The following is a 15,399-nucleotide window of genomic DNA, read 5'->3' as shown; positions in this document are numbered from 1 at the left end:
AAGGAGAGCATTGATCAGAGAAGCAGCCAAGAGGCCATGGTAACTCTGGAGGAGCTGCAGAGATCCACAGCTCAGGTGGGAGAATCTGTCCACAGGACAACTATTAGTCGTGCACTCCACAAATCGGTCCTTTATGGAAGAGTGACAAGAAGAAAGCCATTGTTGAAAAAAAGCCAAAAGAAGTCCCGTTTGCAGTTTACCACAAACCATGTGGGGGACACAGCAAACATGTGGAGGAAGGTGCTCTGGTCAGATGAGACCAAAATTGAAGTTTTTGGCCTAAATGCAAAACGCTATGTGTGGCTGAAAACTAACACTGCACATCACCCTGAACACACCATCCCCACAGTGAAACATGGTGGTGGCAGCATCATGCTGTGGGGATGCCTTTCTTCAGCAGGGACAGGGAAGCTGGTCAGAGCTGATGGGAAGATGGATGGAGCCAAATACAGGGCAATCTTGGAAGAAAACCTGTTAGAGTCTGCAAAAGACTTGAGACTGGGGCGGAGGTTCACCTTTCAGCAGGACAACGACCCTAAACATACAGCCAGAGCTACAATGGAATGGTTTAGATCAAAGCATATTCATGTGTTAGAATGGCCCAGTCAAAGTCCAGACCTAAATCCAATTGAGAATCTCTGGCAAGACTTGAAAATTGCTGTTCACAGACGCTCTCCATCCAATCTGACTGAGCTTGAGCTATTTTGCAAAGAAGAATGGGCAAAAATTTCAGTCTCTAGATGTGCAAAGCTGGTAGAGACATACCCCAAAATACTTGCAGCTGTAATTGCAGCGAAAGGTGGTTCTACAAAGTATTGACTCAGGGGGGCTGAATACTTTTGCACGCCACACTTTTCAGTTTTTTATTTGTAAAAAAATTTGAAAACCATGCATCATTTTCCTTCCACTTCACAATTATGCACCACTTTGTGTTGGTCTATCAATAAAATCCCAATAAAATACATTTACGTTTGTGGTTGTAACGTGACAAAATGTGGAAAAGTTCAAGGGGTATGAAAACTTTTGCAAGCCACTGTATTGCATCTCATTGCATCTCAACTTTACACACCACTATCAGGTCACCCCTCCAGCCTCATTTGTTCCTGGGTAACAGATCCAGCCTATCAAATCTCTTTATAACCTAGGCCCTTAATGGTTGAAGTGGCAATATTCAACTGTAACAAACACAAAATACTAGTAATTTACCTTCTGTGGTTTAAGACCTTGCCTCGAGCAAAGTGGTTGCCACAACAGTGATTATTTAATAAAGCTTTAGTGAACGTTAAATGCCTTGGGAAATCTTTACCTTTTGGAAAGCATTAAACAAATTTGAATTTCCTGAATTGGTTAGTGTCCATAGAATGGCCAGTATACTGCAAAATGGGCCTGCAAACTGTACAATGGCAAAAGAAACCAAGCATGTTGCAAAATAATCTATCCATGTATGCAGGCTTGATGGAAATAATCTTCATTACAATATTCCCATATTATAACTTTAAAAGAAGTTCTGAACAAAAGGAATGATCTTAAAATTCATACCCAAATTTAAATTAGTAACGTTAAATTATTGAACAATTCTAATATTTCAAATATTGTATTTTAAATTTGATAGCACAGTCGCCTTTTTCGAAAATAGTGATTTATAAAAACACAAGATACAATACACCTCTTCTTATTTGCACAGATAAACAAACCAAATCCACCCTTACTTTGCAACTTGTTTATGAGCCAACTGAGTTGTTTCTTTGAGACATTTGTCCAGCTAAGGTCTAGAATGATGGGCTGTCTCCTGATGATCCCACTCAGCATTGTTGGAGTGATCGATTTGCAGCGACTCAAGTTAATGGTGGTCCATAGCCGCTTGTCACAACACCTGCAAACAATAAGAAATTAAGCCAGCCGGTGAAACGATTCAGTAGACTGGTTAAAAGTTATCAAATATGCATTTTGACAAAATACCACCATTATATGCAGTCCCAGCAAATAAAAACAGCACATAAATTCTGTTCTTAAAGGGATGCCAATTCTTATTACATCAAAAGCAATTTGTAACACTGGCCAGAGGTTACATTAAAGTACAAAAGCTAAAAAGTAACACAATGCAAGTATTCACATTGGAGAGTTTTACAAACCACATTGGTTTGCAAGACTCTCTCCAATATGAATACTTGCATTGTAACTCCAAACGGTGTAGTTCACAATTATTTAACTGTATGCAAGTTCACAGAAATTTGGAACATAATTCGAAACTCAGATATCTTGGGATTGGAAAAAAGTCTATGAAGCTTTAATAAATATTATTACAATTATCACATATTAAAATAACTTTTCCAATACTTGACGATCATTAGAAACCATATTACTGTGCAAGTTAGCATCAAGCAACTATGACAGTGTGATAGAGCCCAATACTAAGATTGTGCTGTGCAAAGTGTGCATTCAATTTCCATCTCAAAATAATAATGCAGATTTAACTACCAAAATTCATATATTCCATAATAATGGCATTAGAAAGCCAAGCCAAGATTATGTTGTCCACAAATTGTTGGTATTATTCAATTTAGAGGTACAACACTCTTAATTTTAAAGACAGATTTCTAAAAGTATGCATAACGATGTATACTTTTAAAATTTTCAATTAGGTTTAGGTGTGTTAATAGGGAGGTTTCACGGCAGTCGGGTCACGACCCAGGACCCGTACTGTTGCTACGCTACTCCAAATGGATTACACCCGATGTACTGCAGATAGGTACTTACCATTGTTTCCAGCGTAGTGGGCCCGTTAAAACCCGCTGAAATAGTCAATTTTTGCGCTGTAAATAATTATGGAAATCGGGATAAGCGTGAGAGACATTTAGCATACTTCAGAATTCCAAAAGTGAGGAGAAATGACGGTAGATAGAAACGAGAGCTGAAGGGGACAACAACAGCCAAAGTGCTTGGCGAACATTGGCCGTTTGCTCACTGCATTTCATCAACAGTAAGGCATTATTTGTGTTTTTTCTTGATTCCTTTGTCACCTAAAAAGTTTCAGAAGTGATAAATCTGGCTGTAATTTCTTGAAAACGCATCTGAAGAAAAATTTACAGCCAGATTTATCACTTCTGAGAATTTTTAGATGCCAAAGGAATCAAGAAAAAACACAAATAATGCCTTACTTGATGAAATGCAGTGAGCAAACGCGATAATTCCCAATATTTTCAATGTTTACCAAGCACTTTAGCTGCTGTAGTCCCTTCAGTTCTCGCTTCTCTATACCTTCATTTCGCTTCACATTTGGAATTCTGAAGTTGGGTACATGTCTCTCACACTTACCCCGACTCCCACAACTTTTTTCAGCGCAAAAATTCAACATTTTGGCGGTTTTTAACAGGTAGGAAAGTACACGTTTCTAGCATTAATAACATATACCGGAAGTGACGGATGTCTTCCAGTTGGATTTAGCGGCTTCGTGCGTCGAGCCCTATGACCAAGTGACCTTCCGTGCAACCCCCCTATACTAAAAGCAATAAAAACTCAGGTCAGTTGCACTTTAAAACTGCTTAATTACAAATATTGCTGAGGAATCAACTTGTACAGCACATCGTCAAATTTCTGTTCCACTTCTGTTGGTGTTTTTACCTCTGCTGACCAGAACCATTGTAGTGCAGCAGCAGTTGTATTTTCAATAGCATGTAACTAAAAGGGAACTGAAGCAATTTTGGTGCATTTTCAGTTTTGTGATTCTGCAATAAATACGCTAACACATTTCTGGCCAATGGGGTGATACCCACATTTTTAGGATATCACGTACAAATGCGTTTGACATTTATTTATTATTGACAACACACATTTCCAATTTCTTGAGCATGCAATGGTAAAACTGGAATGTAATCCAAAGTTCACCAGCATGTGGCAGCATTTATATACCAGCTGGAAATTGTACAGCAAGTTAGCTGACCAATTATGTCCCAGATCCAATGTCAACAACATGCTGTCTTTACAGTCACTTCATGCCATTCCACTCCTCCAAATGGCTGTCACTAATAATGTTTACAAGTAAGCATTGTATAAATGAGTCATTTTAAAAACACATTGATTTCTTTGAATTCAATTTAAAAATGTATACAAGTGGTTCATTCTTTGATATTTCTTTAAAAATCTATTTGGTATATCTTGGTCTCTTTTATATTTTTATGAGCTATATTAACATTAAATTAACTGGGTCATGGGAATCCTTTCTCCAAACAAAGTTTTCTTTTTTTCTTCTTCTGGATGAAACCCACACTGACGCACCCTCTCCAACTGTCAAATGATAAAAATTAAGATGTGTACCATTAAATAACAAAGATTTCAACACACAATTTTAAAATAACATAGCCAAGGTGGAAGAAATAATGAGACGACCTGAATAGTTGATGAGCAAAGAGTGCGATAATGCCTTCAAACTGTTGCGTTTCGGCTCAACTGTTCGAAACTTTTCTTAACCACTATATCACCTTTTACCCTCTTGAGACCTCTCTACAGCAACCCTGACATTATAATCAAACCCGTCGACAAGGGAGGTGCCGTGGTTGTCTAGCGCGCTGACCTCTACCGGGCTGAGGCAAGGCGACAACTCTCAGACACCTCCTCCTACTTATTCTTGGACCATGATCCCACAGATGAGCACCAGGCCTTAATCTCAAACACCATTACTGATTTCATCACTTCTGGCTGTCTTCCTTCCCCAGCCTCCAACCTTTTCATTTCCCAGCCCAGCACAGCCAGTTTATCTTCTCCCCAAAATCCACAAACACAACTGCCCTGGCAGACCCATTGTTTCTGCCTGCTCCTGTCCCATGGAAATGATTTCTACATACCTCGACGCCATCCTATCCCCCCCCGGTCCAACCTTCCCACTTCCTCCGAGTCCAAGGCATAGCTATGGCCACACCCACATGGGCCCCAGCTGTGCCTGCCGCTTTATAGGGTAGATTGAACAATCCCCGTTCCAGGTGTACACTGGTCCTATCCCCAAACTCTATCTCCTTTACATTGATGATAACTGTATCGGTGTTACCTCCTGCACCCATGCAGAACTCATGGACTTAATGAACTTCATCCTGCACTCAAATTTACTTGGACCATCTCCAACACCACCCTCCCCTTACATGATCTCACAATCTCCTTCACAAGAAATAGACTATTGACTGACGTCTATTACAAACCCACTGACTCCCACAACTATCTCGACCACTTCTTCCCACTGCTTCCTGCAAAGACTCTATCCCCTACTCCCAATTCCCCCATCTACGCCGCATCTGCGCCCAAGATGAGTTGTTCCATACTAAAACATCCAAGATTACCTCATTCTTTACCGAAAGGAGGCACCCGTCTCCCATCATAGATGAGGCCCTCACTCGTGTCTCCTCAGTACTCCGCAGCTCTGCCCTTTCTCCCCGTCGTCGCAACAGATAGAGCCCCCCCCAGTTCTTACCTTCCACCTCATCAGCCGTCACATACAACACATAATCCCCCAAAATTTCCATTACAACCACTAGCCATATTTTCCCATCTCCACCTCTTTCCGCCTTCCGCAGAGTCCGTTCTCTCCGCAACTCCCTGGTTAACTCGTCCCTTCTCACCCAAACCACCCCCTGCCCAGGTGCCTACCCCTGCAGCCGCAGACGGTGCAACACCTGTCGCTATACCTCCTCCCTCGACTCCGTCGAAGGACCCCAACAGTCCTTTCAAGTTAGGTAGAGGTTCACTTGCACCTCCTGCAACTTCCTGCTGTATCCGTTGTTCAAGATGTGGACTCTTATACATCAGCGAGACCAAATGCAGACTGGGCGATCATTTCGCGGAACACCTTCGCTCAGCCTACGTGAACCAACCTGATCTCCCGGTTACTGGACACTTGAAATCTCCTTCCCATTCCTATACAGACCTTTCTGTCCTCGTTCTCCTCAATTGTCAGCGTGAGGCTAAAAGCAAATTGGACGAACATCATCTCATATTTCGCCTGGGCAGCTTACAGCCCAGTGGTATGAATATTGATTTCTCTCACTTCAGGTAGCCCTGGCATTCCCTCGTTCTCTATCCCTCCCCCACCCAAGTCGCACTAGCTTCTAATTTTCACCCTACAAACAGCTTACAATGGCCCATTTCCTTTATCATCGTTACTCTTTTGCATATATTTCATTCATTGTTCTTTATCTCTCCACATCACTGTCTATATCTCTCGTTTCCCTTATGGTCCTGTCCCACTTAGGTGATTTTTCAGCGGACTGCCGGCGACTGTCAAGTTGCCAGCAGTCGCCTGAAAAACCGGCAACTGAAACGGCGACTGTCAGAGTGGAACACACGCACACACACACCCGCTTGCCCCGTCTAAAAAATTCACACGGTGCAAAGCCAAGGTGATAGACACACACCGCGATGAATAGGGAGGTTGGCGCTGTAATTAAGACGGCTAAAGCACATTGTATGGTAAGTCCTTTAAAAGGGGGGGGGGGGGGGGGGGGGGGGGGGGGGGGGGGGGGGAGAAGGAGTGGAGACAACTTTTAAGAAGCCAGTGATACACGGCTGTGAAGCTCGGCGGACATTTAGCGTTACTGGTCGGTTATCCTGAAAACTACTGCTTACCTTTTTTCCCCCCCCAATCAGCCAATGAAATTCACTGGTCAGCACCGGCTACAACCTATGAGAACCTTCGACCTCCTGGCAACCCATTAGGACCTCCTGGCGACCCACCTACGGCACGAGAACTCTCGCTACTCTCCATTCGCGGCGACCATAATGAGGTCACGACTAGTTCCCAGAATGCAGGAACTCCTCGCAACCATGAAGGCGACTCCCCGGCAACTACCCGAGAACATGTGGTGACTGTATAGTCTCCTGCATTCGCCTAAGTGGGACAGCCCATTATCCCTAACCAATCTGAAGAAGGGCCTCGACCCGAAACATCACCCATTCCTTCTCTCCAGAGATGTTGCCTGAGTTACTCCAGCTTCTTGTGTCTATCTTCGGTTTAAACCAGCATCTGCAGTTCCTTCCTACACATATCTCCTTTTATCTTCCATACATTGGAACTCTTCCAAAATTGTTCCCCATACCTCATTCCTCATTGTGCCATTTACCCATCACAAGGACCTTGTGCTTATTGAATTGCACTGAGCACATGGCCAACAATACTTCTATTTTTGTCTTTACTTTAACCTCACCATGGTCCTTTTAATTATTTGCATTTGATTGCAGTTGATCACCAGCAGTGAGCCAAGCACCTACAGTGTGCTTCGTCTAGACAAGATCCCTCACCAGCACATCTACTCTCAGATCACCGACGTGGATAAAGCTCTGTGTGTTTGGATGAATCGGTTGGTCATTGACGTAAATGTTAAAGACTAGGATTTCCTATACACTTCCTTGGAGTAGTCCAACATTTTGAAAGATTTTTCTGAATCTGACATAGGAACAGTTTTCCACAAATATGTGGACTAACTGGACCAGATGACTGTCCTTTGCCATCTTACAGATCTTCCAAAGCAACATTCGATTATTGACAGAATTGCCTATTACTGAGATCCTGATAAGTGATCACATTGTCAGGAGTCTAGAGTGTGGTTCCACTTGTGGTTTGTGGAAATGATAAATCAAGGGAACGATCCAAAAGCTCGCCTGATCCGAGGGATCTTCACTCAAATTCAGTAGTGCAGTTATGCATATTCATCTCCAGACATCAAGGTATTGAACAGTCTCAGCAGCTAATCCCTTACCACTGATCCCAATTTATTTGTCTGTTCAGTGTGAGCGTTTACTGTTATGGACTGTGGAATTGCTGGTCTTTACACAAGCTGAAATGGAAAAGGTCATTGATGACATGAAGTGGGTTTTGAAATTGCTTGCTTAACATCCCTCTCATTGCAGTTTCTTTTTCTACTGTCTGTTTGAGGTTTGTCATTTTCAAGTAGTAGGTGTGCTACTGTTTATCTGGTGCAATAGAGATTTGCTACATTTTCTGGGGCTCATTGCTCAGCTATTTAACTGTCGACCAAGCTTTCTTGCTTATTGTGACATATGTGAGATTTCTTTCGGTTCCTTCAATCATTATGTTTTGTCAGACCAACTGAATGGGTTTTTTTTCCTTTTTGTGATAGAGTCTTCTGCTAAAGGATTTGAACACTGTCGAATCAGTGGCCAGGCCCAGTGCGAGTCACAGTATCAAATTTGCTCAACAACTGTGAAACTGGCAGTGTATTGCACCTAATTTATAAACCACTCTGTTTCCTGTGTGAGCACATATCTATTCATGATCAGATCCTCCACACTTACTCGTGTGACCCTAATACTGTGTGCACTTGCCCAGTGTGGGAACACTGTGCCTATGCAAAATAAAACAAAAACATTGGCTGTGCAAGGGCAGCTGCAGAAACACCACATGCTGTTTCTGCCAATGGACAGCTTCATATTGTGCATCCTCACTAGAAAAGCATCACCACAAAAAAATGTTTGACTGCATCAGCATTGTTGCACCCAAAAAGGTGGGGCAGTGGAAGAAATCATTGATAGCAAATTCTGGGTTTCTGTAGTTAGAACAGCATAAATGCACATGTCAACCCTTCTGTCAGATCACAATGGCAACTCAACAATTTTTGGCATCATTAAAATCACATATTGCAACTGAATAAAAGTCCAGTACTTCTTGATCAAATCTCCAGCCTTCCAGCTTAACGCCAGATGAAATTTGAGGAATCTTTTGCAATAACAAAGGGGCAGCCCGCAGGCCACCCTTATTTTTTTGGGGGTAGTGTTACTTAAATAGTAGGTATGTTGCAAAGCCTACCTGAAGCGTCGTTGAATATCTGCCGCTGAGGTTGTGCGCGATTTTGGCGCCGTTTAGAGGGGGCGGGTTTAAAACGCGATTTTCTCTAAGCTGTTCCAATCGAAAATGTTCAGCCTAGTTAATTATTAACGAAAAATCGCTGATAGACCCCGTCGCAAAAGCTATTATTAGGTTTAAAGGCCTTGAATAATAGTTATAGTAGTTTAAAAATCAATCTCTAAACCCGCGACCGTCAGCAACCGCAGGGTCTCATAAAGAAAATAGCAGAAGGTAGGTTGTATATTTTTACATTCAAAAGGGCTTCTAAAGATCCTTTTATACAAAATTTAATATTGCGAGCAGCTCAATTTGGGCCCATTATATCGCGCAGTATTTTTCTCGGCATTTGAGGCACAAATCTACCGCAATGTGATAGCCAGTGGCAAATCTTTATTGGTATTGATATTGGTACTGGTTTATTATTTTTGTCATGTGTTCCAGATAGCATGCAAAACAAAGTGTTTCACTATCTAATCAAATCATGTAGACACAAAATGCTGGAGTAACTCAGCGGGACAGGCAGCATCTCTGGAGAGAAGGAATGGGTGACGTTTCGGGTCAAGACCCTTCCTCAGACTAATCAAATCATGTCATATACAATTACAATCATGCCCTACATAAGTACAGCAGGTAGTGTAGTGAAAAATAACTAGAGTGTAGAACAGTGTTACAGCATTCCAATGTTACTGCCGCAGAGAAAGTGGAGATTAAAGAAAGTGCAAGGGACACAAGGGGAGTAAGGAAGGTTAGCCTGTGTAATGGACTGCACTGCATCCACATCTATCTCCACTATTCCAGTTTAACCCACCAGGAAAACATTTCTACCCAGTCAAGCCCACTCAGAACCTTATATGCTTCAATAAGTTCACTTCACATTATTCTAAATTCCAGTGACCATTGGACAAATCTATTCAACCTTTCCTGATAACACATTCTGCTCAGGATTCAATCCAATAAATCCTCTCTGTACTGCCTCCCAATCTGAAGGGTCCCAACCCTAAACGTCACCTATTCATGGTCTCCTCTGATGCTGCCCGATCTGCCGAGTTACTTTGCGTCTCTGTCTCCAAGGCAAATATTGTTTTCCATAAATAAAGAGACTAACCCTTGACATTGTACCCAGATGTAGTCTTACCAAACTACTACACAACAGCATGCGCTATGTAATTAGCTTGATCCTGATTTCAGGTGGTTTACAAGAATAGAAGCATCAATTGCGATATAAATGGCAATGACACCAGAGCTTACCCTACCTAAATCCAGACTCCAGCCACTTATTTCCATCAGTGGCAGAACTCCATTTATGTAAACACAATATCTGAAAAAGATGCATTTTGGAATTCCACTCCAAAAACCATAAATGCAATAGCAAAGGATTTGAAAATCAAATCTCTCGAGGCATGATTTTCCCCTCACCAACCAAAACATCTTCCATGCTGCCAACTGGCCTGTCTCTTATATTCCCTGAAGTGTAAATAAAGCCATTCACAAATGTATCCAAAGTATAACTAGTTGTACAGTTAAGTTAATCCATTATTTGTTGGAGTCTCAGTGAAGTATATATCACTTAGAAAGGCAAGCAGCAAGCACAAAGCGGTTGCACTACTACGAATCTCTTCAAAAACAGATTTATATACAGTTTTCAGAGCAGCCCTATGTTGAGATGATGCAATTACATCTCAAGGATATTCAAGTTCTTTTATACAAATGAGTACAAAGAGTGGGTTGGTTTATTTTATCAATCATATGACAAATTATATGTACAGTTCGGCATTCAGAACTGTTTTGGTTCAAGTTAAAAATCAAGCAAACAAATTAACAATGTTCTCAGTGCATTTCAGGATATTCCACTGGGCTTTGGCTAGGAATGTGAGAATTACGATGGCTGGGCATTTTTTTGGTTAATTAAAATGAAAAATAAATTTTCAAATGAATTAAACCTCAGTTAAGAATGTTAATATTTTATAATATTTCTTCTTTCTTCAAAAATATTAACATACAAGCATCTAACGTGTTTGTGAGCTCTTCTAGTTCCAGTACACTAATTACACTAATGTACACTTTTGAGCATCAAGCAAAAGTGTAGATTATTATTGTGTTGGAAACGGTTATTTATTCACATAATGTACTGGAACTAGAAGAGCTCACAAACCTCAAAACTATTATCCAATTATGTTATTTGCTTCAAAATTCTCTCCCCCCAAATAACCATACTATTAATATCCTTTGGTGTCTGTTGAGCGGGAAAGATGAAGTTCCTGTTCTAAAACTAGAAAATATCAAAAATACTTTAAATCTCAAATCCAGGTGCTATGCAACATCCACCTTATTCCACTCTACCCTCAAAGCCGGGTTTCTTAACAGTTTCTAAATATAACATGAACAGACACTGCAGCTCAAAATAACTTTCAAATAATGGTTCAGGAGCAGCTTTCAGACCAACTATTGAGGCATTACAGCACATTTATCCAGTGTATATCTGAGTACATCACTGAAGCTGGAAATAAGATTCCCTGCTCCCTCCATGCCTTATAATGAAACAGAAACCCTATATTAATGGTGGACTAGGGATTTAATGATCATTAAAGCACGTTCTGTAATGTAAAACACCAACACATAGAGCTTAGATTTTCTTTAAATAGTGCACATAAATTTTATGTTATCCTGAAAAACAACTGTTCAGGACACTCATCAGCAACTGGAGTCAAGCTGGCCACAAACTCTTACCTGACATTTGAAACCAAGACTTAAAAGGCAAAGATAGAATTGTGACTAGCAAACAATGAAAGACTCTATGCAGCAATTCTATTTATCTTAAAAGACAATGCTAAAACCCAACAGCAAAATATTACATCACATGGCCAACCACATCTGTCAAGATGAAGCAAAATATCATTGCCTATATGATGCACAACATCACAGGAGATCTAGCCAAAGAACTTTAAAAAGTAGAACATCGTGTTTGTGGCAGTCAAAAATGAGCCACCAACTTTAATCCCATCTTTCTTTACTGGGGCTTTTAAATGAGAAGTTTTGTGCTGACACCAACCAATTAATCTCCCTGCCCACCATCCATTCCCTCCCGATCCTCGACTCCTCCAATAGGAAAACAGGTTCTTCCTATTTACACTATCTAGGCTCTCTCTCCTCTCTCCCTCCCCCCAAGACGTATCCAGTCATCCATAATTTTAAATGCCTAACAGCATGTTTGTTAATCTACTTCAATCACATATTTACCAACAATGTTATATCAATAACTAGTTTTGTGTAATATTTCACCATCACCTTTTTGCCATTAAATTATAATTCAGCTACGAAAGGGAGCAGCCAGTATACATTATGGCCTAAACTGCTACATTTAAGGGTCAAAGGACATTAATGCCAAAGTCCATTCACATATAAAAAATGAATCATCAGAATTACCAGGGTGCATTTAAGTCTTGATGATTCATGAAAATGAATCTCGAGTACTTCAAGATCTGTTTTATTATTAAGATTGCAGAGATCAACATTGGGAATTTTGGTGCAATCTTTTTAATTTTTATTGATCGTCAAATCTAACAGCAAGTCTAAATTTTAATTTATGCATAGGTCAACACTGCAACTGCAGTATGAATCAATGAAAGGCAGGGGTTCCATTTGGAACAGCCACAAATAGCTTTTAATTTCTGTCATTCTTATGGCATTGGAATGCCTCATAATAGCAATGCCTCCGCCGCACAGATCTACAGCACATCCAGAGATTCAGGGCATTAACCCTGTAGTCAGCAAAAATTAAAGTACAATTTGGCTCAGATTGAATAACTCAGTTATGATTGGCATAAAATGAACTGAGAAAAATAATTTGTCAAGTTAATCCTCTAAATGGACTACTGGTTCTCCACCCTCTGATCAGGTACATTGTTTGGGAAACAGTAACCAGCCACCTCCATATGTAGAATGGTCATACTTGAGCAATTGATTGAAATGATTGAAAGGTAAAGAATGGAAACAGGCCCTTTGGTCCACTGAGTCCACACTGACCATCGATCAACCGTTCACACTGGTTCTATGTTATCCCACTTTCACATCCATTCCCTACACACTTGGAAGAACATGCAAACTCCATGCAGACAGCACCAGAGGTCGGGATTGAACCCGTCTTTGGCGCGGAGGCAGCGGCTCTACCATCTGTGCCACTGTACTGCTGTGAGTTAAAATTTAATCTTCCAAAAATCATTCTCTACCTCACACAAAGGAAAGATTTCTTCTAGCATCTTTAAAATAAAGTAATGTCAACATACCCAAATGGAAGAATACTCTGATTTATCTGTGTAAATTTTATATTTTAACCCAAATTGTTCATTTTAATTTCACATAATCTCAGATTAAATGTTTACATTTCTAATGAAAACTGCATCTAAATAATAAATAATTACCTTGAGAAATAATTTAAGCTGCTTACAGTTATATGAGCTAAGTTACAAAGTAGGCATGAGATTCTGTGATCTATTTGCAGGGGAACTGTATCTGCAAAGCATGCTTTCGCACACAGTGCAACTCAAATTTCACAGTTTCAGTACAAAATGCAGTAGCATTCAATGCAAGACTACTTTCGAATGTGATTCAATATAGCTAGAGCAAAAGGCTAACTGGGAAGAGAATGGGTCCCCTTAAGGATCAGTGAGTTCTTCTATGTGTGGCGCCATGGGAGGCAAATGAAGTCGTATTAGAATACTTTTTATTTGTGATGTATGTAATGTGGATATAGACATGGTACATAGGGAAAATCATGGAAGAGAACAGTCCCAAAACATGTCAATAACATGAAAGAGAATTTGTCAGCATCCGCTGCATCCTAGTCTTGAATAGCTGATCCCTTACTTCGTGACCCCTGGTTCTAAACACCCCTTTAGCAATTGTCAACTCTGCATCCATCCTGTCAAGACCCATAATTATGTGTGTTTCAGGGAGATCATCTCTCCGAATTCTACAGGAATACAGTTTAGGAGGTTTAATCTTGCCTTACAGGACAATCTTCACATCCCAGTAATCAATCAAGTCTAGTAAGCCTAAAGTGCACTCTCTCCGTTGCAAGTATATCCTTCCATGGGCATGGAAACCAAATCTGTATACAATGATGCAGTCACACCAGTCCTATAATTATAGTAATAAATTATTATTCTGGTAGTTAAAACCCCTTGCAAAATTCAGAGTTTGCTTTTCCAATTACTTGCAGCAACTGCAGATTAACTTTCAGTGATCTCACAGCAATCTTTCTGGATAGTTGAAAATGTTTAATATTATTAAGCCATCAATGCTAAACATTCTGAAAGGAACATTCACCCTTTTGCAACTGCTTTCCTAACAGTCTCCAAAATACACCATGATTTGCATTGATTACATTGTCAAACAATATCAAGTAGAACACAATGAGTAACCCTTGGAGATGTGTGTTTAATAATACATATTTGCAGCAGATGTGAAGGGTGCAGATTACTAAAGATCCTAGCTACACTTTGATTCTTGATCTAATTGTTTATGCATGCGACACAACATATTGTGCGCACATGAAAACCAGATCTCCAAGAATTTGGATCTTTGTCTATTTTTGGTTGAGTATTGTTGTTCTCTGCAAATTGGATTTCCCAGAAACATGAGAAATTGGCCAAAATTCATTGTCAATTGGCATTAGGGCAAGTTACACACATATTCAGGACAGTACCCAATTCTAAAACCTCAGATATCTTAATGTGCAGAAATGGCAGTGCACATTAGATACAAAGACTATGAGGTCAGTCAATATCTTTGTTATGGCACAAGCATTCTACACTCCAGAAATAGCCACACTTCCAGTCAAACTACTCCAGTTAACTAATACTGGAATCTAGCCAATGTGGACAATTGCCCAGGTATGCTCTGTTCACAAAATCCAAACTGGCTAATCAAGTTTTCTTGAAGCTGTCATCAATGGTACTATTAAGTGGCACTTAGTCCTCAATAACCTCCACGTCAACACACACATTGGGTCTTACAGGACCTCCTCAGTCCAAACCTCATCACAGTCTTGGCCCAAATACAGAACAAAAGACCCAAATTCAAAAATACAAGTCAGCAGTATCTGCCTTTAGCATCAAATCTACATTTGACCTAGTGTGGCATCAACCTGCGCTTGTTAAACTGAAATCAATGGGCATTAAAAGGAAAGCACTTGGATTCATAGCTCACAGAAATCAAGCTGGTTAGGGTGATCAGAGGTCGATCATCTCAGCTGCAGGACATCATTGTAGGAGTTCCTTGGGGTAATGTCCCAGACTTATCTATCTTCAGCTGCTTCATCAACAACTTGACTTCCATTATATTGGAGGTGGAATTGTTTGCTGATGATTGCACCATTCTTGGCAACTACTAAGCAAATGAGGAGGCCCTTATTTGAAGTCATCAAGAGCTGGACAACATTTGGACATGAGCTAAAGATAATTGTCCAGTAACATTTGTGCAACAGAAGTAACAGGCAATGACCAGTTGCAATAGGTCAAAATCTAACCAGCTTTCATTGACTCTCAGTAGCTCTA

At 40.5% G+C, this 15,399-nt stretch overlaps 1 protein-coding gene across 5 annotated transcripts in view; it reads right to left on the bottom strand.

The window, feature by feature from the left end:
• The window catches only part of LOC116988945 (lysine-specific demethylase 2B-like), a 159,032-nt gene that overhangs the window by 16,964 nt on the left and 126,669 nt on the right, over positions 1-15,399 (bottom strand). For all 5 annotated transcript variants that reach the window (XM_033045992.1, XM_033045993.1, XM_033045995.1 and 2 more), the window contains one exon: positions 1,710-1,873. In XM_033045992.1, the coding sequence (XP_032901883.1) occupies positions 1,710-1,873 (164 nt within the window). The remainder of the gene's footprint in view (positions 1-1,709; positions 1,874-15,399) is intronic.

The sequence above is a fragment of the Amblyraja radiata genome, chromosome 28 (genome assembly GCF_010909765.2).
Source record: "Amblyraja radiata isolate CabotCenter1 chromosome 28, sAmbRad1.1.pri, whole genome shotgun sequence".
In the NCBI taxonomy this organism is placed as follows: Eukaryota; Metazoa; Chordata; class Chondrichthyes; order Rajiformes; family Rajidae; genus Amblyraja; species Amblyraja radiata.
This window is presented reverse-complemented; position numbering and strand designations above follow the sequence as displayed.